This window comes from Garra rufa, chromosome 5 (assembly GCF_049309525.1).
Source record: "Garra rufa chromosome 5, GarRuf1.0, whole genome shotgun sequence".
Classification (NCBI taxonomy): domain Eukaryota; kingdom Metazoa; phylum Chordata; class Actinopteri; order Cypriniformes; family Cyprinidae; genus Garra; species Garra rufa.
This window is the reverse complement of record NC_133365.1, coordinates 18,141,070-18,165,989: the sequence shown is the minus strand read 5'-3', so window position 1 is coordinate 18,165,989 and position 24,920 is coordinate 18,141,070. Positions and strand designations below refer to the sequence as shown.

General features: G+C 40.8%; 1 protein-coding gene and 1 long non-coding RNA gene across 2 annotated transcripts; one reads left to right on the top strand and one right to left on the bottom strand.

Moving 5' to 3' along the window:
• Positions 1–176: 176 nt before the first annotated feature.
• Positions 177–22,586, bottom strand: LOC141335710 (uncharacterized). The gene is made up of 10 exons (XM_073841245.1): positions 22,446–22,586; positions 19,517–20,925; positions 16,586–17,157; positions 16,428–16,495; positions 16,141–16,355; positions 15,696–15,946; positions 15,447–15,584; positions 2,536–2,695; positions 968–1,015; positions 177–822 (listed from the first exon to the last, which is right to left on the bottom strand). The coding sequence occupies exons 1-10, from the start codon at positions 22,448–22,450 to the stop codon at positions 566–568; spliced, it is 3,123 nt and encodes a 1,040-aa protein (XP_073697346.1). The 5' UTR covers positions 22,451–22,586; the 3' UTR covers positions 177–565.
• Positions 11,980–14,618, top strand: LOC141335901 (uncharacterized). The gene is made up of 3 exons (XR_012355643.1): positions 11,980–12,493; positions 12,848–12,950; positions 13,916–14,618. It is a non-coding gene; the product is annotated as an uncharacterized lncRNA (long non-coding RNA).
• Positions 22,587–24,920: the final 2,334 nt, after the last annotated feature.

Sequence of the window (24,920 nt, the reverse complement as noted above, 5' to 3'; positions counted from 1 at the left end):
CACATAGCAATACAGAAAAAAAAAAGATTCAAGGGGTAAACCATATATATTTTTTATTTAAATATTAATGAATATTGTTTTTAATAATCACATTTCACAAAATCTGACAAAACAAATCACAGTTGTGGTTCTGTTTGATGTTTGAATAGCCTGAACAATACAACACATGCCTAATAACACAGTGCTTTTTGAATAAACAACACTTACAATTTAAAGATAATCTGCAGCGCCTCTTTATATTGAAGAGGAACTGAAAAATATATTAATATACATTAATAATAATAATAATAATAAATTATTACATTCTAAATGTCACTTATACTTCTGAAAATGTATATTTTATCTTACAGGAGATCATATATTGGACAAACCCATTGACTCATAATCATCACTATCGAAACACTGTCACATTTCACTATAAAGCAGTTGCAGTATTAATATAAAATATTAAAAGAGTTTCATATACTCTGGTTAATATCACATGCTTTGACAGATACTGTAGCAAGAGTTCGAAAATAACAAATTTAAACATTATGTACAGTTATTCTTCAGTTTCTCATCTTGCTTAGTCTGTTGTCATGTCTTTCATAAGAGCTGGTTCTGCCTTGTAAAGCAATTTGAAAAAACTCTGTTCTGATGAAAGACCTTGTCCTTCTGTGATCTCCAAGATACTCCTCATTTTTTCCTGAGATGTTGTCATTGCTCTGATTTTACTTATCTGTTCACTGGCAATAATGTCTCCAAGGTGATCTAAAATGACATCCACATTTCTCACCCTTTGGATAAGGTCAGCTTTGTTGTTTTTTAGAAAGGACGACGCACCTGTAGAACATAGTCATCAAAACGTTTAATTCATACAGTAGATTCAAATGTTTGAGAGAGAAAAGTACACTTTTAAAACAGGCTACTAGCTGATTCACAAATAAATAAAATGGCTACTAAGATTATGTCAAGGTTATGTGCTTACACTGCTCATCGGTTGAAAGGCTTAGTCTCCTGTTTTCTGCTGCATAGTCTGCAAAATAAAAACTTATAGTTATTCCTAATCAAGGACTGGATAATCCTGAAAAAAGAAACTTAATATCTGGAAAATATTTAATATATGTTAAAAGGTAAATCTAAATAATTTCAGAACTGCCTTGGTGTGGATTATTAATTCTGAAAAAACAGAGGTGTTAATTATTGGACCTAAAACCTGTGCATGTAATAACCTAAAACACTGTCTAACACTTGATGGCTGCTCTGTCAATTCTACGTCATCAGTTAGGAACCTAGGTGCTATTTGATAGCAATATTTCCTTCGAAAGCCATTTCTAGCATTTCTCCATCTCAAAAACATATTGAAATTATGACCTATGCAATGTCAAATGCAGATTATTGTAATGCTTTATGGGCAGTTGTTCTGCACACTTAATAAACAAACTCCAGCCGGTCCAAAGAGTTCTAGAACCAGAAAGTATGACCATATTAACCCGGTTCTGTCAACACTGCACTGGCTCCCTATTAAACATTGAATAGATTTTAAAATCTTGCTAATAACCTATAAAGCCCTCAATGGTTCAGCTCCTCAGTATTTGAGCAAGCTCTTATCACATTATAGTTCCTCATGTCTACTGCGTTCTCAAATCTCTGGCGATTTAAGAATACCAAGAAAATCAAAATCAATAATTTTCTTATTTAGCACCTAAACTCAACAAACTAACACTGTTCGGAAGGCAGACACTGTCAGTTTAAATCTAGATTAAAGACCCATCTCTTTAACCTGGTTTACACATAAAACTATAAAACTTCTATAATTCAAATCCATTAAACGATTGTTTAGGCTGCATGAATTAGGTTAACCAGAACCAGGAACACTTCCCATAACACCTGATGTACTCGTTGCATTGTAAGAATGGCATCCACGTTATTATTAGTCTGTTTCATTCTTATTCCGAGGTTCACTGTAGCCACCAGATTCAGTCTGTACCCAGCTCAGATAATGGATCAGCACCTAGAGATGACCTCTACAACCCTGAATGTCAACTAGATGAGCTCCAGAGACAGATCATCAGTGATGACCTCGAGACATTGGAACAAATGGTTTCGTCTGGCCAGAGAAGAACTGGCCCCCCAACTAAGTTTTTTTTTTCTCCATTTCTGTCACCGGTGGAGTTTTTGTTTTTGAAGCTGTTGCCTCTGGCTTGCTTAGTTGGGGACACTTAACTTCCAGCGATATCGTATACTATTTGAACTGAATTGAGCTGAATGATGACATCACTGTATTCAATGACGAACTGCCGAAAACTGATTGATGACAATACTGCATTATTGACACACTATTGTCCTGTTTAATACTGTGAGGTTGCTTTGCTGACACAACCTGTATTGTTAAAAGCGCTATATAAATAAAGGTGACTTGACTTGATTATAAGTCTATGTAATCCTTAAATCCTCACAGGATGATTTTATAATTCTGAATTTTAGCTGCTGTTCTAACATATATTTTAAACATATAAAGAGCATCCACGTTACACTAACACTAAAATATCTTACCCGTCAGTGTTATGTCACGGCTCCATACAACTTTGACCTTTCCTTTCTTGGGGTTTTCCTTTTTGAGGTGTAAACCCACATCCATCACACCATCTGGCAACTTTATATCAAATGTTGGATAGTAATGTTTCCACTGCTTCGTGCAGCGAAGTTTTGTGTCCTTATAAAGAAAAGAGATAGATAATAGTTTGATTAAAAGGTAGCCTAATATTTAGGCTAGATATTTAGGTGTATTCATCACCAAATCAGTCACGGGTATTTTCAGAAACAATTTTTAATTGTCTGCTAGATGCTTATAAGGAAGATATAAAGAGATGGTCCTCTCTTCCAATATCGCTAATGGGCCGTATTAATTTGGTTAAAATGACAATTTTGCCCAAATTCTTATATTTATTTCAACAAATACCCATTTACATTACAAGTCTTTTTTTGTTACTTTGAATCAGACAACTAACTCTTTTTTGTGGAGCGGTAAATATGCTCGGATAAGAAGAAAGGGTCTTGAACTCCCAAAGTCGAAAGGGGGCCTTGCCTTACCAAATTTTCAACAGTATTACTGGGCCTGTAATATTAACAAGCTTTTGTATTGGACTAACACTTCAAGAGTTCCTGAATATCCTATTTGGGCCCAAATAGAATCATCATCCTCAAAACTTTCCCTTCATTCAGTGATTTGCTCTCAACTTCCTATAACGAGTAAGAATGTCTCAGACAGTTTAGTAGTGACCAATACTCACTATAAGTGAAATAGAGTGGGATCATATGCTCGATTTAGTTCACTTTTCCTCTATATGTGCCCGACACAGTTTGATGCAATGCAAGATTCTTCACCGAGCACACTACACTAACGCCAGATTAGCTAAAATATAGAAGTAACACTTGCAATTGGTGCCAGCAATTTCCAGCAAATCACACCCACATGTTTTGGTCTTGTCCAAGATTGACAGAGTTTTGGTCTATAATATTTGATACCTTTGAAAAAACCTTTAACATATCAGCCACTCCAAACCCTTTTACATTTCTGTTAACCCAAATTTGCCTTCAACAACAAAAGACGTTGTTTCTTTCACCACGCTATTGGCTAGGAGGCTTATTCTCCTCAAATGGAAACATGCATCACCTCCTTCATATGATAGATGAATAAAAGAAATTCTTTTGTCTTTAAAGCTGGAAAAAATTCGTTTTTCATTAAAAGGCTGTTTAAAAACTTTTTATAAAACATGGAAACCTTTACTGAATTATATTGATACTATTGATCTGTCACTTGATGATGCAGAAGAGGATTAACCTTTATTTATTTAGTATTATTTTTATTTTATTTTATTTATTTGGTTTTGTTCTTTCTTTGTGCATGTATTGTATCATTTAATAACCACACTTACAGTGTTAATGTTATTTGTTTGTGTATTGTATCTGGGATGTTAGGGGGATTGGGGGTGAGACAAAAGCAGAACTGTGGATTACTAACTTTTGTATACATAAGATGTTGTATCTGCACAAAATGTCAACAAATATATTTTGGGGGAAAAAAAAAAAGAGTTGTCATGTCTGTGAGGGGAAACAGCTGGGAAAGAAATCACGTTTATATTAGATCTGTGTGGCAGCAGCGTAATATACAGTAAATAACTTAGTTACTGGAGGGCCGCTTTGCAGAGTTTAGCTCCAACCAGCTTCAACTCACACCTGCTTGGAAGTATAGTAATCCTGAAGACCTTGATTAGCTGGATCAGGTGTGTTTGATTAGGGTTAGAGCTAAACTGTGCAGAGCTGTGGCCCTGCAGGAATTGAGTTTGAGTTTGAGAAATCAATAAATTCACTGCTTTCTTGACTCCTCTGAGGCTGGAGAGTTTGGTGCTTGTCTGTGCAGCCAACGACAGATCAGTCAGCATGCTTTGCTTGAACTTTGGCTATTGTGTTAGAACTGGTAAACTGTTGTTGCTTGCGAAAACAAAATGACAGTGCTGTGGATGGAAACGTGCAGATTAAGGGGCGGTAATATTATAATAAGATCCCCTTTCTCCATCACTGGAGGAGAGAAATCTGCACTCTAAAAAATGCTGGGTTATTTTTTAAATCAAATGTTGGGTTCAGCCTGTTGGGTCACTTTATTAGGTTATTTTTCATATTTGAACCCAGGTGCTGGGTAATTTTTCTGCACTCTAAAAAATGCTGGGTTAAGCTTTTTGGGTCATTTTATTAGGTTATTTTTAATATTTTTACCCAGGTGCTGGCTAATTTGTCTGCACTCTAAAAAAAATGCTGGATTATTGCTGCTAGGTTGAGCCTGTCAAACAACCCAGCTGCTGAGTTACAATCAATTTTAATCCTCTACAGGAGAGAGCGGTTCTCTTACGAGAGGTCTCTCGTACTGCGTAAGCGTAAGCTTACGCTTGGGGAAAATCCTTTCCGCGAGAGATATTGAAGCCAAAAAATTATCCTTAATTTTGTATTAATGTAAAACGCGTTGCCGCAGTGAGCAGACATAGGCGAGGCGTATTGCGTGCCTATTGGCTGCTCTGCAGCAACTGCAGCACCTATCGAGCGAGGCTTGGCGCGAAACCAGCTCCAATGAGGGCATTTCGCGCCTAATACGTCATCTCCCGCCGAAAGTGGCGTGATCCAAGCCTATAAATATCGCTCGAAGGCAGCTACACTCTGATTTTTTCATCCTTCAAGCGAAGCTCACGCATCGCTGGAGCCGGAGAAGAAGCCGCCGTCGACTGCAAGCATCTCAGCGGGACGAGCCATTGGAACTGCTGGCCACGCCGCCTTCCGTGCCTTCCTGCTGCGCTTTCCGGCGCCTATATCCTTTATAATCCTTTATAATCTACAGTGTGTGTCGCCGCTGCGATACACACTGTTTCTCTAAGAGAGCAAAGTGTCTTTTTAAAGATGCTTTCATACGGCTCGTGCAGATGCCAATGGCGACTCTGAGGACTTGCCTTGCCTTCTTCACTGAGACTGCTCCCCCGCCCGCGCGGTGTCGCGCCGTAAAAAGCGCTGTGCCCAGCGGGCCCCGGACCCTTCCTCCAGCCGACAAAGCTCGCCGGTTCGCCCGCCTGCTTCATCGACCTCGTCAGCCTCTGTTCCGGACGTAAAGCGGCCGCTGTATGCCACCGCTTCCATCGACGCCGCTGACGAGGGGGGCCATGAAGGAGGAAGAGGATTTCCGTTTCCCGCCAAAGCGGGAACGCGCATGCTGCTCAGAAGAGGCGATAGCAGCCCACTTATGTCTGCCCTCCGCTGGACGGCGTGCTAAGTCGGCCCTCCCCTCTAAAGCTTGCCGTCAGACGTCAAACCTGCTTCGCCGCGCTCTCGCCGCCGCCTAGCCGCGTCAGCGCTGCGTAACATGGTCTCTCACCGTTGCTGAGAGGCACCCGTGGTTAACGCTTTCTGACGTTTTTCTCGTCTGGCCGCCGCCCCGCCAGACGCGGCCCGCGGCCCAGGATTGAGTTGAAACCTGAGCCTCCGAAATCGTCCTAGCACATCTGGGAAAACGACAGTGTACGAGTCCCGCGGTTGCCGGACCCCCACCAAAGTTATTCGCTCGTCCAGTTCCAGGAAATGTGACTTCCAGTGTTTTCTGCAGCCAACAAACCGGCTCCGTCGCCCGTTTGCCTGCACACAAAAGTCGTTCCCACGGCTACACAGATATACCCCCAATAAAGTGTATTATCTGGTGTCCCGGCCACGGCCGATGGTGTTTCATGTGTCGTATGAATATGCCCACTAACCAGTGCTCATCTCTACACACAAACACAGCGCACATAAAATCGACTCAGATCGATTGCGCGTCACACGTGGTAAATGTGCCCGCTTCACAGTGCCCACAGACACCACATTATGCACTGTTGGTTTCTGTAAAAACGAAACCAACAGTGCATTAACTCTATGCTTTGGGATGTTAAATGCGCCCGCTTCACAGTGCTCACAGACACCTCATTATGCACGTCAACCGGTTTCTGTTAAAACGAAACCAACAGTGCATCCGCTCTATGCAGGCGAACGTTGTTTTGGAGTGTTAAATGTGCCCGCTTCACAGTGCTCACAGACACCTCATTATGCACGTCAACCGGTTTCTGTAAAAACGAAACCAGGAGTGCGTTCGCTCTATGCAGGCGAACGCTGTTTGGAGTGTTGAACGCCGGTGCGCGAGTCCCGCGGCTGCCAGACTCCCACCGAAAGTATTCGCTCGCTCAGCTCCAAGAAATGTGGCTGTTCCAGCGTTATCCGCAGTCATCAAGCCGGCGCTGCAGCCTGCTTGTCTGCACTCAAGAGCCGTTCTCACGGCTACCCAATTAAATCCTCAAAGGAGTGTATTTTCGGGTGTTCCGGCCATAGCCGAAGGTGTTTTGTGTGTAGCTCGCATGCACATACACATGAGCACATCCTGTCATACAAAACCCGCGCACATAAAGTCGACCCGAATCGGCTGCGCTTCACATGTGATAAATGTGCCCACCCCAGAGTGCCCACACATATCACATCAGGCAGGTCTTACGGTTTCTGTAAAAACGAACCGGACGACGCCCCGTCTACACGGCTAAAGGCTGCGCTGAGTGTGTTGAATGTGCCCGTTACTACGCAACCACATATACACACAAAGATAGCAGTCCCCGCGGTCAGTGTACCCCGAGCCTCGAATGTCACAGTCACTCGTGCGTCACAACGCACCGAAGCGACTCCGTTATTGACAGATCGGAGCGCGCTTCGCACCTACCCCCTTGCGTTACAGGTAAATGCATGGGAAAAGCTCCCAGGGGTTTCACAATGGGTGCTGGACATTATTAAAGGAGGCTATTCGCTACAGTTTCACCGACTTCGCATGTGGTATATGTGCCCACCTCAGAGTGCCCACACATATTACATCAGGCAGGTCTTACGGTTTCTGTAAACCGGACGACGCCCAGTCTACGCGGCTTAAAGCTGCATCGAGTGTGTTAAATGTGCCGTTACCACGCAACCACACATACACACAGAGAAAGCAGTCCCCGCGGTCAGCGTACCCCGAGCCTTGCATGTCACAGACACCGAAGCGGCTCCGTTAGTAACAGATCGGAGCGCGCTTCGCACCCACCCCCTCGCATTACATGATAGATGCATGGGAAAAACTCCCAGGGGTCTCAAAATGGGTGCTGGACATTATAAAGAGAGGCTATTCGCTCCAGTTTCGACGACGCCCTCGCCGTTACACGGCGCGCGTCGAGACCACGATAAAGGCAGATGCAGCACACCTGCTACGAGCCGAAGTGACCACTAGATCTAAGGCAACTGAACAAAGCGCTAGTGAAGCGAAAGTTCAGAATGCTCACAACCAAGAAAATCCTCGCACAAGTGTGCCGAGGAGACTGGTTTGTGTCAGTGGATCTGAAAGACGCGTATTTTCAAATACAGATAGCGTCGCGTCACAGGCGATTTTTGAGATTCGCCTTCGAGGGCCAAGCTTATCAGTACACAGTCCTGCCATTCGGTTTGTCCCTAGCACCCCGTACATTTACAAAGTGCATGGACGCAGCGCTCGCCCCGCTCAGACAGAAAGGCGTGCGAATACTGAATTATTTGGACGAATGGCTGATTTTAGCGCAATCTCACTCAATGCTCAGGGAACACACGACCATGTTACTCGATCACCTCGAGAACTTGGGTTTGAAAGTCAATTGGGAGAAAAGCTCGCTGAACCCCAGCCAGAATATCTCCTTCCTGGGCATAGAAGTGGACTCGCTGGCAATGACAGCGAAGCTTTCGTCAGTGCGCGCGCTGAACGTTCAGAGCACAGTGAGCGCGCTCTGCCGCAGCAAGTCTGCCCCGCTCAAGACCTTTCAAAGAGTGTTAGGTCTTATGGCCTCAGCATCATCAGTTCTACAGTTAGGGATGCTCTGCATGCGCCCACTGCAGTTCTGGCTGAGAGCGCGAGTGCCGCGCCGAGCGTGGGCGTCCGGTCGACTCCGTCTCACGATCAATCAGAGATGCGTTACAGCCCTGATGCCGTGGAGAACAGCCGGCTGGTACCAAACAGGTGTCACTCTAGAGAGACCCTCGAAGGTGAAAGTAGTGTCCACGGACGCGTCCACCTCGGGATGGGGAGCGCTGCTAGACGGCAGACCGTTGTTCGGCCAGTGGTCAGAACGCGAGAAATCGCTGCATATCAACTGCCTCGAAATGATGGCAGTGGAGAATGCGCTGACATATTTTCTTCCCTTATTGAAGGGAAGTCATGTATTAGTCCGCTCCGACAACATATCGGTAGTGGCTTACATAAATCGCCAGGGCGGTCTCAGGTCCAGAAAACTACATGCACTTGTAGAACGCCTTCTGGTATGGGCTCATCGCAACCTGCGCTCGCTGAGGGCAGCGCACGTGCGGGGGACCCTAAATGTAGGACCAGACAGACTGTCCAGGAACAATGTTCCGGCGGGCGAATGGTCGCTGCACCCTCAGACGGTGCAACTATTATGGAAAACATTCGGCAGAGCGGAGATAGATCTATTTGCATCTCAGGACAACGCTCATTGTCTAGAATTCTTTTCCAAAGCCAAGGACGCGCTAGCCCATGCGCGGCCCCGCCGTCCTCTTTATGCTTTTCCCCCAGTCTCTCTCCTACCTCAGGTGATAGAGAGGGTGAAGGAGGAAGGGTGTGCAATACTGCTAATAGCGCCGTTTTGGGGGAACCAGCCTTGGTTCCCAGCGCTGATGCAGATGACGAGCATCTCACCGTGGCCAATACCTGTGAGGAGAGACCTCCTCTCGCAGGCGGGCGGCGCGATTTGGCACCCTCACCCCGAGCTGTGGTCCCTTCATGTATGGGTCACCAGGGAATATATGATGAACTCCCCACAGGAGTGATATCAACGATCGCACAAGCTAGAGCTCCATCTACTAGACGGCTCTATGCCTCGAAGTGGTCGATATTTGCGGACTGGTGCACAGCCCGCGGATCTTCACCCACAGACTGTGGAGTGACAGATGTACTTTCCTTCCTACAAGAGCTGCTGGACAAGGGCAGGTCCCCGTCCACGCTCAAAGTTTATGTGGCGGCCATAGCAGCGTTCTCGAGGACAACGCTAGGTCAGTCAATAGGGAGGAACGATTTAATCATACGCTTCCTTAGAGGAGCTAAGAGATTAAATCCACCCAGACCGCCTTCAGTCCCAACGTGGGACCTTTCTGTGGTGCTGGACGCTATGAAGGGCGGACCATTCAAACCACTACAGGCGGCTGAATTAAAATATCTGTCTCTTAAGGCTATATTCCTCCTAGCGCTCGCTTCAGTAAAGCGCGTAGGAGACTTGCACGCGCTCTCCGTGGGCGCGACATGCATGGAGTTTGGACCTAACGACTCTAAAGTTATACTCAAACCCAAGCATGGATATGTGCCAAAGTCTATTAACACACCGTTTCGAGCACAGGTCATCGCACTGTCTGCTCTGCCGGTTGTGGATGAAGAGGCTGACGCGAGACTCTTATGTCCAGTGAGAGCGCTAAGAGTCTATGTGTCTCGCACGTCTGCTTTTAGACAGACAGAACAGCTGTTTGTCTCGTTTTACGGGCATTCTAAAGGAATGGCTGCGTCAAAACAGACTTTATCCAGATGGATAGTGGATGCTATTGCACTGGCGTACGAGTCCAAGAGCATGCAATGCCCGCTGGGTGTCAGAGCACATTCCACAAGGGGCGTGGCCTCGTCGTGAGCTTGGTCGAGTGGGATTAACTTGCAAGACAGTTGTACGGCGGCAGGCTGGGCCTCTCCGTCTACATTCATAAGATTCTACAACTTGGAGGTTCCCGCCCTACAGGCCAAGTTGCTATCGGTCTAGATATTAACAGATATCTAGACCCATGTTCCAAGTTTATCCAGGTCGTTTACCTGCCCGGATACACCAGGAGCCAGTGTTTCTAGGGTCCTAATCCCCTTATACGTTCAAGCACGTTCAAGCACTATATGAACCCCGGGCTATCGCCCTCGGGTCTATGGTATCAGATCTTGGCATGCACGGCGTTTTACATGGGGTCCCCAAGCGTAAGCTTACGCTTACGCAGTACGAGAGACCTCTCGTAAGAGAACGTACTCGGTTACTAACGTAACCTCGGTTCTCTCAGAGAGGGAACGAGTACTGCGTACCTTGCCGTGCAAGCGCGTGCTCTGGGCGCTTTTATGATGAAAAAACCAGAGTGTAGCTGCCTTCGAGCGATATTTATAGGCTTGGATCACGCCACTTTCGGCGGGAGATGACGTATTAGGCGCGAAATGCCCTCATTGGAGCTGGTTTCGCGCCAAGCCTCGCTCGATAGGTGCTGCAGTTGCTGCAGAGCAGCCAATAGGCACGCAATACGCCTCGCCTATGTCTGCTCACTGCGGCAACGCGTTTTACATTAATACAAAATTAAGGATAATTTTTTGGCTTCAATATCTCTCGCGGAAAGGATTTTCCCCAAGCGTAAGCTTACGCTTACGCAGTACTCGTTCCCTCTCTGAGAGAACCGAGGTTACGTTAGTAACCGAGTACGTTCTCAGTGCCACCGCTCACTTCTTCTGTATACCTTTTATCTCATTTATAAAGTCTGATATTATTATTGTACACTACATGACAAACAGTCAGCTGCATCAACCGCGGTAGGTCAATACGCATAATGGAAAAATCTTTTGTCTTGCGTAACTGATTTTATTGATTATTATACACTCTAAAAAGTGCTGGGTTATTTTTGTAAACACATTGCTGGGTTAATTGTGCTGGGTCAAAATTCTGGGTTGTTTGAGGCACTGTAAACACACAGTTGGGTTGATCATGCTGGGTCTCTCACTATGAACACCTGGGTTGGGTTATTTTGACCCAACCGGTTTGTTTATTTTTTTCACATTCTGGATTCTTCACTCGTCTCCTCGCCAGGCGGTCACGCACCTCGCAGCAAGCAGGATTATAAGGTAAATTAATAATATGATTATATAATTATTTACCTTTATTTTTAATAAGTTGTGTTTTAGAGCACACTGGTTTCACTGTTTAATGCAATATTTGATATGTCGCTGTGCGGGGTTGGCATTTTATTCCGTGAATGACGAACGTTGTAACTTAAGCAGCCTAGTGATGTACTTTTTTGCCTCAACAATCGCTTTATTGTTATATAAAGTGTGTGTGTGTGTGTGTGTGTGTGTGGTGTTATTTGTATAACTTACAGTATACATATGGCCTTTATTTTAACGCCTTATGGAAAGAGTAGGTCAGAAATACGGGGGTAAGTTCCTTTACTGTCTGCATACTGTATGGCTGTGTAATGTTTTGTTAAAATTAGATAATTTCATACAAAAATTGATCTTTTAATGGCATATTTTTTTTCAAGTAAATGTCTGCGACGTGCCGAATCCAACGATAGATCCATATGTTTTATGTTGAGCATTTTCGCGCTTTTTTTCCTTGAGGTAACTTATCTGCATTATGTCCCTTACTTTAATAATGTTAAACCACAATATGACAGGTATGTACTATTGTTTATTACTTAAATGTAATGTTGTCTTAGCTACAGTATGTAAAGTTAGACTTAATCTCTCGTGGTGTATGTGGCCGTTCACATGTCGCGTTTTTTGCGCACTGAAGTTCGTTATTTAAAATGTAGATGCCAATATACGCTCATAATGGAAGCTCGTTTTTTCCAGGCGCGGGACATGGTTGCTTAGTAACGGCAGACGCCATGTGAGAGCAAGCTGCGTTTTGGAAAGAATGAGAAAGCGACGCGTCTTGCGTTTTCATGCGTTTTTAGGCGCGGCATGTGAACGGCCCCTTACTCTTCCTCTATTTTAGTGAATGCCTGTGTTGCATTACAAACTAGGAGACCAGTATAAACCTTAAACTTATTGAACCACATTTCTTTTTCAGATTTTATCAGATTTCACAAGACTTTAGGAAGCTATATCCAGAGGCAGACTTTTTGAAGACTGGGACATTCCTGGGTGACATGACTTAAGGTAAGCTTTTTCTTATAATATGTCAATCTATAAAAACAATATGCAACTGTATTTGACACACATCAACTGGTAAATACAATGGTACAGTAACACTTAACTAGTTGCTTATTAGCTTGTATATTGGCTGTTAATTAATACTTATGAAGCACAAACTGATGCCTTATTCTGCATGAGCATATTCTACATCCCTGAATCTGACCCCATACCTAAACTTAACCTGCAGTAGTTGAATGAGGGTGGGAATTAATTTGCATTATTTAAAGGAATGAAGAAATCTTCATATGAAAGTGTTTCAGTTTGTTGTTTTGATTATAAAATATGTTTCACAGTTTGCATATTATTCCTATGGTTTAGATGCTAAAGGGGAAAGTGCTTTCAAAGTCCTGCCCACTCTGGATAAAAGGTCTTCAGACCCACAACCACGGAATCCCGGAGGCCATTCATTGACGTACAACCTGTAAGTTTTGTTTTACGTTTTCTGCTCTAATAAGGGTGTGTATATATATATATATATATATATAAACACAGTGGTGGCCAAAATTATTATAACAGTTGTATTTTCACCAGCTAAAAAATTATTTTAAGTCAGTGTTTGTTATCTTTTGCTGTAGTGTGTCAGTAAGAAATATCAGTTTACATTTCCAAACATTCATTTTGCCTTTAATTGTGATAATCCAGTGAGGTTTTTGTTTGTACAACAGCCAATCCTCCACACAGAGATCTGATCTCATCATCATCCAGTCTGTCTGGAATGACATGAAGAAACAGAACAAACTGAGACAGACTAAATCCAGAAGAACTGTGATAATGTCTCCAAGATGCTTCAAGAGACCTACCTGCAAAGCTACCTGAAAAACTATGTGCAAGTGCACCTAGTGTAGGGCAAAAGCTGCTTTAAACGCAAAAGGATGGTCAAACCAAATGTTGATTTAATTTAGTTAATCAAGGTTAATTGATTAAGAACATTTATTTATGACATTATTTTTGACAGCATCATTTTATGACATTTTTAGACAAGTGCTTAAAACTTTTAACAGTACTGTAGCTTTGCAGTTAGGTCTCTTGGAGCATCTTGGAGACGCTGTCACAGTTCTTCTGGATGATGATGAGAACAGATCCTGTGTGGATCACTGGCTGTTGTGCAAACAAAAATGTCACTGGATTATCACAATTAATGGCAAAATGAATGGAAATGTAAACCGATATTTCCTACTGACACACTACAGCAAAAGAGAAATCACTGACTTAAAACCTTATTTAGCTGGTGAAAATACTAGTGTTCTAATAATTTTGACCACAACTGTATGAAAAGTTGAGAAGCAAAATGAGCATTTATTTCATGCCTCTGTGTTTATGTTCATAAAATACACTTAACTTAAAATGTTAGTTATGTTGCAAGACTAAATGTCGTATAATTAACAGGTGGGGACCAACATGGTGGATTTGAGCCTTGGGATGAGACAACAACATTTCTAGACCTTCGCCATTGTTCCAGGCCATGCCATTGAAGCGGACTTGTTGCCTGGGAATTTCTCCAGCTTGCAGTATATCATATTGATGGGCATAAGTCTTCATGTGTGAAGTTTTTGAGGGCAAAAGTTTTTTTTTTTTGGCCACTTGTAACATGTTTTAAATTGTAAGTATTGTCTGGTGGACTCTTTGTTTGGATTAGTTTTAATGGCACAATGTTTGGAATGATTCTAATGTGGTAATTCATTTTTGAGTGTTCTGCTGCTGCAATGTTGACATAAAGAATAGGAATATATTGTGCCTTCTTTACAGTTTTGTGTTTAAAAGAAACTGGTCTACTAAAACCGTTATTTGTGTCTGTAAGGGTTGGACAAAATGTGTGACAGCTGCACCTATTTGAAAACTGTATTAAAAAGAAATATGAAAACTCATTAAATTGACATTTACAGATTCATTTTTTTGTGTTGTGTAACTGTATTACAGAAAAACAATAATAATTTTACATTCTTTTGTGATTTATATATTATTATTGGTAAATATAAAGGTAGCAAGGCAATTAGACAACAAATAACCCAATATTTAGGTAGTGTTTAACCCAGCAACACAGTTAATCTGACCCACTGGTTGGGTCAAATAAACAACCCAGCATTTTGGGTCAAATGATTTAACCCAGCACTTGGGTCAAAACAACCCAACGCGTGTCCTGTCCCATAGTTACCCAGCAGCTGGGTTATGGTTGGGTTATTTTTTAACCCAGCACTTTTTAGAGTGTACTAGATTTAATTTAATTTGATGTTAAAAAAAGTTCTATAATCTCAGTGCTGTTTGTTTATGGTCAGGTTATTAAGTCAGTCTCAGCATTTTACAGCTATGAGTGAAACACTTGGCGGCAGTCGTAGTTCCCCCGGCGAACAGCAGACCATCACCGGCTCTATTTCAGTGACATACTGGCACGATACTATTTCAGTGAAAGGTTATTACAGACAATGGTTGAATACACTTTAATTATAATGCTACTTTTAAATATATATTTTTTTATTTCTAAAATAATTGTTAAACAAGTTTAATGGTATGTAATTTTGTAAACTATGCTGTATTCACCCAAATAAATTAAATTAGTCTTATATTTCTGTCCATGGGTTTTCTTGCTTAATAATAAATGTTCATCTTTTGATTATTGCTGTTGCCTCTATAATTCTGTGTGTGGTTTTTAACTTCACGGCCATTCCAAGACAGCAATATGATAATTTTCAAACAATAGCTGACTTTAATAAAACAACCCAGCATGTTGCAAAGTTACTGGCTATGGAGAATTTCAAGCCTTTTATGACAAGGAAACTGCCATAAGTGATCAAAAACTAAATATGTAAACTATTTGATACATGATTCCCCTATGATTTCACAACTAGAAAATCTAAAATGAAAATAAAAAAATTCATGCTTTGAGAAAATGCATTATTCTTATTCTAATCCATACACTAACCATCGGTTGTATCCTTGGCTTCTCTGAAAGTCCATGTTCTTCAACAGGATCACATGACATGCTGTAGACACGGTTATATTTGAGCATGCATTCACAAGATGTTTGGATTAATGTATAATCTTTATTACATTTTTCCACCTGAAAGAACACAGAAAAAGTAAGGTCGCTTATAAAAGTCAGCCAAAATTAAGTGAAACTGCAATAACAAAAAACAACAAACAAACAAACAAAACATCATTTAAAATGTACTTCTCTGGGGTCCACATTGCGTGGTTGTAGAAACACATGCAGTCTCTGTGTTCGCTGTAGATAGAATAGCATCACCTGTCCAAGTGTCTTAGACCAATGACCCGTGAACCAGTTTTCCTTTTTGGAAATAAAAAACTTTGAAGTTCCTGTGATGCTGATTGTAATATGTGTGCTTGTGATATTCTGAGGTTTCAGAATATCAACCATCTGATTACAGTAATGTATAACTGACATGAAGAAGCTGGCATCCTCTGAGATTCAAAAAAATGATAATAAATATAACAAATATATAATATATTTACATTTAGTAATTTACATTTAAATGTAAAACATATACATGTTACATTTTTTATTATTCAAGATTTCTCTTAAAAGTTAGCACTTTGAATTATTCACAGATTTACATTCAGTTTATCTTTTATTATTCGTAAAACTGCCAACTCACCAATGGAGGTCTCACAGTGAGGTAGTCTGAGTTGAGACAGCTCACCCTGAACACATTTGATATCATACACGGGTCCTGCTTGGTAATAGTTGGCAGGGACTGGACAGTCACCATCCTGAAGATCAGTGCTGTACAGCACCTCTCCTTCCCCCTCCATGTTAAAACCAATCCGTGTAAACTCACAAAAGAACCAGCCAGCATGACTGCATTGCAACCTATTTGATTTCAAAGAAATTAATGCAAACTGATATGCTCAATTAGTGTACATCTGTTTGTTCGCACAATACCTGTATTTTCTTTGCCCTTCCTGAACGATGACCTCAGGAATGAACAAGTAGTCTTTTATGTCTAGCCTCTGTGAAAAAATAAAAAGTGCTTAACTAAACTGTAATTGTATTGTCAAATGAGAGAAATTTGCATTTGCAGTGAGATCATCTTGATTTACCCTTAAAATGTCTGAGGGGGATTGAGAATCTCCATCTGAACTGTCTGGTAAGACCAAATGCATTGAATTATTTTTCCTGATCATCATCTCTATCCTTTCTGAAAGCTCTCTCCTCTCTGTAATTTCTGGTGCAGAGCCACAGATATAGGATTTGTGTCCACATTTTTCAAGAAGCCACTCCAACATGGTTCTCTGAGCTCCAGTATACTCATTTATACCACAGTTTCGCTCTGTAAACACTACAATGACATGATTCCAGAATTTCTTTCCAAGAAACTCCAAATCTTCAAGCAACCGTTTTGTCTGGTCTGTGAATTCACCATCATGTAGAGTAAATGCAAGTACAACAACATGAGGCCCAGGAGTCAGTTTTTCCCATTTAAGAATCCTCTTGGCATTGCAGATATTAATGTCAACCAAGTGCACAGCCTCCTTGTTCATTGCACCTTTGAAAGTCTTAATTCTCCCACTGTCAACTTCATAAGTTCCTCCATCAAAAATGACATTTAGAACAGATTTTTCTGTTTCACTGAAACTCATGAGCCAAATCCTTATCTCTGTGAAAATTTCACCTATGTAAGTAAAACAAAACAAATAAAGAGACAGCTTTTTAATATGAAAAAGAAATATCTAATCTTAATTTAACAATGTTCATCTAGGTCTAGGAGATATGGCTAATCGACAAATGACTACAGGTGGTGTCATAAAAGATGGCAATGTTAATGTCAACGCCTTAATTACACCTATTTTACTTACAATGGTGCTTGCTTTGACAAAGTAGTTACACTGAAAACATTTCTTCTTTTGATTTTTGACTACTACAAATTAATGAATACATCAGTTATATATAAAGCTAGTCTTTTTAAACATTTATTAGAACATAATGGCACTGTAAAACATATACAGTTGCAATCAAAATTATTCAACCCCCTTGACCTGCAAGACATTTTGCTGCAGAGAACAAAATTTTGTGAAAACAATTCAACAAAGGCATCAGTACACTATTAGAAAAAGTTTATTCATACACATTTGAGTAATTTTGAGAATGTAAGTTGATGACTAATGAAAGAAAATTAAATTGGCTCTAAATGTTCATGTTCAAAATTATTCAACCCCTGTTCAACATTGCTGTTTTTTAGTTAGTTATTTTTATGGTGGGGAACAAAATTGTCTTAAAACACAATAAAGCCTTTAGAAACACTATTTAAAAACAGAATGAGCTTGAGCTGTTACACATACATACAGTTAGTACATGCATGTGCTGAAGTTGAGTAGCAAATATGGTAAAGTCAACAGAGCTCTCACAAAAGCTATAGAGAAGAAATAGTTTTATTATATTATAAAGTCTAAGGCTGTATGAAGATTTTCAAGACATTTAAAAGTTCCTAGAGACACAGCTGGCAGCATTATTCTTTAGTTTAAAGTGTGTTGTACCAGAAAACCTTTGAGGGTGTTGAACAAAAAACACAATATCATAAAATGTTTGATCAGAGAAACTGAGAAAAACCTGCAATGTACAGCCAAAGACTTGTAAGATGACCCAACGAAAGGAGGAAAAACATTTCAATGCAGAGCACAAGATGAACACTAGACAAGTATGGTCTTCATGTTGTGGCATCTTGCCGAATACCATTCTTGACCAAGAAGAACAAAAAGACCGACTTGAACATCCTAAAATTGATCTGGATAGACCTGTGGAGTTCTGGAAGAATGTTTTTTGGAGTGATGTGACCAAACTGGAATTTTTTGGACCCATGGATCAGCGGTATGTCTGGTGCAAAAAAGGCAAAACTTGTAAGCAGAAGAACACCATCTCCATCGTCAAACATTGAGGTGTATCAGTCCTGTTATGGGGTTGTTTTACTTTAGCAGGAAGTGGAAAACATGACTGTATGAAGGACATCCTGGATTCTTTGAAGTATCAGGACATTTTTGCAAGAATTGTGATGCCTTTGGTGCAAAGGCTGAAGCTATTAATCAATTGTCTTTCCTGCAGGACAGTCATCCCAAAGTAAACATCCAAATCTACTTAAGCTTGGTTTAGGGATCAGTCACAGAATGTTCTTAAGTGGCCTGTTGAGTCTCCAGATTTAATTCTCATTGAAAATATTTAGTTGAATTTGAAGAAAGCAGTAGCAATGTGAAACTAAATATTATCAGTGGTCTAAAAGCTTTTTCAGGCGAGGAATGGGCCAAGATTGCAGTAGAGAGGTGACAAGAGCTTATAAATACTTTCAAGCAGTGTTTATTGCTAGTTTTAAAGAATAAAAGATTCTGCACCAGATTTTACTTTTGGGGGTTGAATAATTTTGAACATGAACATTTAGAGCCAATTTAATTTTCTTTCATTCGTCATCAACTTACATTCTCAAAATTACTCAAATGTGTATGAATAAACTTTCTCTAATAGTGTACTGATACCTTTGTTGAATTGTTTTCACAAAATTTTGTTCTCTGCAGCAAAATATCTTGCAGGTCAAGGGGGTTGAATCATTTTGATTGCAACTGTATCCTGAATATATATATCAGGACAATGGTCTCTTAAAAAAAAAAGACAATTATGTTAACATATGCAGCGTTTGTTTGAAGAAACCTTGAAGACCAGATAGCCTTTGATTAAACTTAAAATTTTGGGGACCAGAAGGTATTGGAACACCCCCTTATACTGAAAAACCAATGACTTGTACATACACTATATGGACAAAAGTATTGGGACACTCCCTTCTTTAGAACAGAAAAAGGCACTTCCAAAATTGTGGCAACAATGATGGAAGCATAATTCATGTATTTAAAAATTGTAATCCTTATATCAATTTTGTAAGTGTCTAAAATGCCCTGTACCCGTATGTACAAGTCACTGGTGTGTATATATCTTTAAAAAATAAAGCAATTAATTAAATTAATTAATTAAACACTTAAAATTGTATTTACCAAAATTGAATCCATTTTTTAGGGCTCTCTCATAAAACTCCTCAGCCTTGCGTTTTTCACCCTTCACTTCATGAATGAATCCTTGTATGCCACACACCATGCCTTCATCCGGGTTTTTCAGCCATTTTATGTGATGTTCCATCATGGTTTTAAGTTTGTTCTCACACACCTTGCCTTCCTCTGATTCTGGTTGCAGCCTCAGACCTTGCATGAAATGATGGAATGCCAGTTTTTCTGATTTTTTGTAGTAGAGCTGGTATTTGCCAAACAAGCAATGAACTGCCTGCAGATGTTGCTTTTCATTATTAGCCATTTTAAATGCTTCTTCAAAAAGTCTCTCAGCTTTTTCGCTGCCAAGTTGTCCATAATGCAGTGCTAAATCTGCCATGGCAAAAATAAAAGACGGCTTTAGGGAAATTGCCATTTCCAGATGATAGATGCACTGTTCCAGGTATTGCTGTATTTCATTAGACTCTTTTGCATCAGAGTCTGCTTTGCCATACATCCGATGTTTCCTTTCCAGGAATGTTTTTTTGCTTATATAACAAGCAGCCAACTGATGATGTATAAAGGCAGAGTTTGGTGTAGCCTGCAGAGCTTCTTCCAGTAGATTAATGGCAATGTCCATGTTTCCTAATTGGCGACAAAATTTGGCTGTGTATCTTATGACGTGTGGGTTTTCACGGGAAATCTTCAAAGCCATAATCATCTTCTTCAATGCGGTTTTGAATGTCTCTTTATCTTTGTTGTGCAGCATTCTCAAGGCCAGCAACACTAGTAGAACAGCATCATCTGGATTAAGTTCAATAGCTTTTTCAAGCTGTTTTATTGTTGGTGATTCTGAAGAGTCAGGGGTGAATTTCGTTGTTCGGTACAGTGCAATAGCATAGCCTGCATTTAAATCACTGTCATCTGGTTTCATTTCAAGGGCCTGTCTAAAGCATTCCTTTGCGGCATTTGAGTATTTGTTAGAGAATTTAAGAAAAGACCAACCCTTTTCTCTGAGTACCTCAATGGTATAAATGAATCCTTCAGAAAGTTTTCCATGTATCCTCTCTAATTCTCTTAAGTAGTCTTCACATTTGGAGAACTCATTCATATAATAGTGCAACCAGGCAAGGTCTCCATAGGTAACAATAAGAACTTCATCACTTTCCTTGTAGCGTTCTTTTGCAATCTCCACTGATTTTTGCAGATTTGCGAGTGCTTCTTGCTGGTTCCCATAGAGATACTGAATGAATCCAAGGCTGCTGTAAGCTCGTGTTATTCTTGCCTCTTTACACTCCAGCTGAATCTGTTCCTCCAGACGATTCAGTAAATCACAGAGAGCAAAGTCTTCTTCTTCTCTTAGAGACCAAGTAAAATGACACTCCTGCAGAAGCAGTTTAGTTTTTAAGGCACCTTCAAGACTGAAAAAAGGAAAAGGAGAAACTAATTATTTGAACACTCTTACCTTCCAAAAAACCTTTTTACATACAGGCCATCATGGGGAGTGCAATCAAGAACATTGTTTTAGGACATGCCTTCACAATCATTGCATTCACAATCAATCAATCAAATCAAGTGTCATTTTTTGCTGAAAAAGTGCTAAAGCTATTTTCAAAACTAACCTCATTCTTCTAAGTTATTCTTTAAATTTTATTTTTAAGTCTCCACTAGGCCAAAACACCCATAGAGGACAAAAGTTACCCTAAAAACTAACATATAGCATTATTTTGTGTCATGCAACGTCATTGTAAAATCTATAAAAAATAAATTGAATTCTCATTTGTAAAGGTATTTTTCATTTGCAATGAATTGGTCAGACAGCATTACGGATGGGTGTCTCAACTGTACTTGGGTACTGTTCCAACAAAAAAAAGTTTCTTGTTTTTATGAGCTAATTGTGGCAAACATGATATGAATGTTAATAATTATTAGTATTATAGTAGACAAGTAAAGGAAATGTCAAAGCAAATGTCATATGAAAAATCACGTCTCTTCAGTCCCTAGTTTTAGTGTGGTAACGAAAAAAGCAAAAAGTGTACCAACTGTACCCAATCTACCCTATTTACATTTATTGTCAGTGCTCAACGCAGTTTTGCTAGCTTGCTGTTAGTGCAGGATTTCATTGAGAATGGAATTAGATGCAGCATATCCTCACACTGTTGCCAGTTTCTTTGAATGGAAAGTGAAAATTCGCTAAACGATACTAGACGCCATACATTAATTAGCAAGGTAAGTCGTATATGGCCTATTTTCATTCTGCATGGTGTTTGCCTTCTACAGCTGTATGCATCTATCCTACACTTTGTGCTCACACATTGTATTTTAATAAAGCCAACTTCTCAACATATTTTTTTCATTTCCTCTCATCCGTTCGCTGAACAGATCAGAGACAGAGACGTGTTAGGTACGTGTTACTGCAGCCGGAAAACAAGTCCGAGCGTTCTTGCGGTAGTTGGCAGAACTGTAGCCAGGGTGTGCGGAGGTATGCAAATACACAGACGGGTAGGTAGGCCACCCCATCATTGCATACGTACTGCAATCATTAGACGGTAGTATGGTCCTGACTGAGACTGCCACAGAGGAAGTATGTTTTTAAATATTTTGAGCACTTAACGAAAGATTGCTATCAGTATAAGAAGAGAATTTCAACCAGTATAGACGTTAGTTACCCTTATAGGAATGTGATTAGGCTTTGCACGAATGTATAAGGTTCCAGATCACGTAATTTTCACAACTTTCACATTTGTTTCATGGTGTTTTTGTCTACATTATTTATCTATTTTTTCATGAAAGACGTTAGATTAGCATAACAATCATCGGTATGTTGTTAAACAGCACAAGCACCGTACTTCTGTCCTTCACATCCTCGATTTCATTTCAACAAAAAAAGTCGCTACTTTGACTTTGCCTATCCTACCTTTAATTTACCAAGCAAACCTACCTCATTTTGTGTCCATACTCAAAAAGCAAATAATAACATGACAATATTATCAACACAGCAGGACGTTTTAGAGAGCAGCGTCTTTAACTCAGTAAAGGAAGTGTTGCCGACTTTTTTCAAAGGAAAGTAGCTAATCCCCGCCGCTTGAAAAGTCGCCAAATGTCACTAAATGACATCATACGTTATTTAGCATATTCATGACGTCAGTGCGTCGTATTGTCTTGCCTCTCTGTTCACATACTGCATTTTAATGCAGCCAAATTCTCAATAAAACAGTTTTCATTTATATATTTCATAGATATATTAATATATTTTACGGTTTCTTTTGTCAGACAACAAGGAAAATATGAAATAGTAACTGAAACGCGGCCCATTAAGACTACATAACCAACTCTCGAAGATATTAATTTACACTAAAATCCTGATTCATAATCACGACATTGTCTAATGAAATCAAACACATATACGATTAAGACAATGGCTGGTTGACAACATCTATAGAGGACTGGGCAACCCTTTTAACAAGTGCCATTTTTAATTCCATCAACCCCCTAAATATGTATGATAATGTCAGCTAAAATTTGCCATAGCGTAAAAAGTTAGAGAATATTTGCTCAGTCATAATTCACCCCTGAGAATTTCAAATTTCAAATGGTACGATCAAGTCAGCCGCTGTTTGTCAAATCAGCAGCACTTTTTCTGTTGCTCGTCTAATCGTGTACTTATGGACATAGCCACGGTATGGTTGCTGGCAGCGCGACAGCAGTTGTTCTGGAATATTCGATGGCACTAGGAGGATTTAAGCGTTACAGTGATAAAGTAGCCTACATTAAGTGCACATTATTGATGAGGGTCTTTATATTGTTCAGTTCAGTCTTCACCTTAAAGCCTTAATGCAGTTTTCTCCTGACTCCACCACATTTAGCCACATTTAAAAAAAACACTATAACAAAATACATACTTTTAAAGGTAAAACAGAAGAATCCCAGCCAACATGCATATGTGGGACCCACATGGTTAATGTTTGGGCTATATGGATACCAAGTGGGCATGGTCCCAAAATGGGCAACTTATCTGGGGCCCACTTGAGTTAGCTAAGTAGGTCCCACATGGGTGAAAAGAGGTGGGCTCCCCATGTGGGTCCTAGCTGGGTCACTAATGAGAAATGAGCACATGGGCTCAAAATGGGCAATACAAGTGGGGCCTCTATGGGTTTAACATATGGGTTAAGCATGGGCAAACTCAGTCAGTCCCATACAGGCTGCCTACATGGGGCCAAGGTAGTACCCACATAGTTACGGTCTATATGGGTTTAGAATGGGGAAACACATATGGGGCCCGCTTTGATAAACAATATGGGTTAAGCATGGGCAAACTCAGTCAGTCCCATACAGGCTGCCTACATGGGGCCAAGGTAGTACCCACATAGTTACTGTCTATATGGGTTTAGAATGGAGAAACACATATGGGGCCCGCTTTGATAAACAATATGGGTTAAGCATGGGCAAACTCAGTCAGTCCCATACAGACTGCCTACATGGGGCCAAGGTAGTACCCACATAGTTACGGTCTATATGGGTTTAGAATGGGGAAACACATATGGGGCCCGCTTTGATTAACAATATGGGTTAGGCATGGGCAAACTCAGTCAGTCCCATACAAACTGCCTACATGGGGCCAAGGTAGTACCCACATAGTTACCGTCTATATGGGTTTAGAATGGGGAAACACATATGGGGCCCGCTTTGATAAACAATATGGGTTAGGCATGGGCAAACTCAGTCAGTCCCATACAGGCTGCCTACATGGGGCCAAGGTAGTACCCACATAGTTACTGTCTATATGGGTTTAGAATGGAGAAACACATATGGGGCCCGCTTTGATAAACAATATGGGTTAGGCATGGGCAAACTCAGTCAGTCCCATACAAACTGCCTACATGGGGCCAAGGTAGTACACACATAGTTACTGTCTATATGGGTTTAGAATGGAGAAACACATATGGGGCCCGCTTTGATAAACAATATGGGTTAGGCATGGGCAAACTCAGTCAGTCCCATACAGGCTGCCTACATGGGGCCAAAGTAGTACCCACATAGTTACTGTCTATATGGGTTTAGAATGGAGAAACACATATGGGACCCGCTTTGATAAACAATATGGGTTAAGCATGGGCAAACTCAGTCAGTCCCATACAGACTGCCTACATGGGGCCAAGGTAGTACCCACATAGTTACTGTCTATATGGGTTTAGAATGGAGAAACACATATGGGGCCCGCTTTGATAAACAATATGGGTTAGGCATGGGCAAACTCAGTCAGTCCCATACAGGCTGCCTACATGGGGCCAAGGTAGTACCCACATAGTTACTGTCTATATGGGTTTAGAATGGGGAAACACATATGGGGCCCGCTTTGATAAACAATATGGGTTAAGCATGGGCAAACTCAGTCAGTCCCATACAGACTGTCTAC

Bases quoted from the DNA above. Each gene is read 5' to 3' on its own strand.
- LOC141335710 (XM_073841245.1), bottom strand. The intron at 15,585-15,695 runs GTACATTTTAAA...GTGTTCTTTCAG, and splicing joins GCAATGTGGACCCCAGAGAA to GTGGAAAAATGTAATAAAGA. The intron at 823-967 runs GTAAGCACATAA...TATGTTCTACAG, and splicing joins CCTTTCAACCGATGAGCAGT to GTGCGTCGTCCTTTCTAAAA.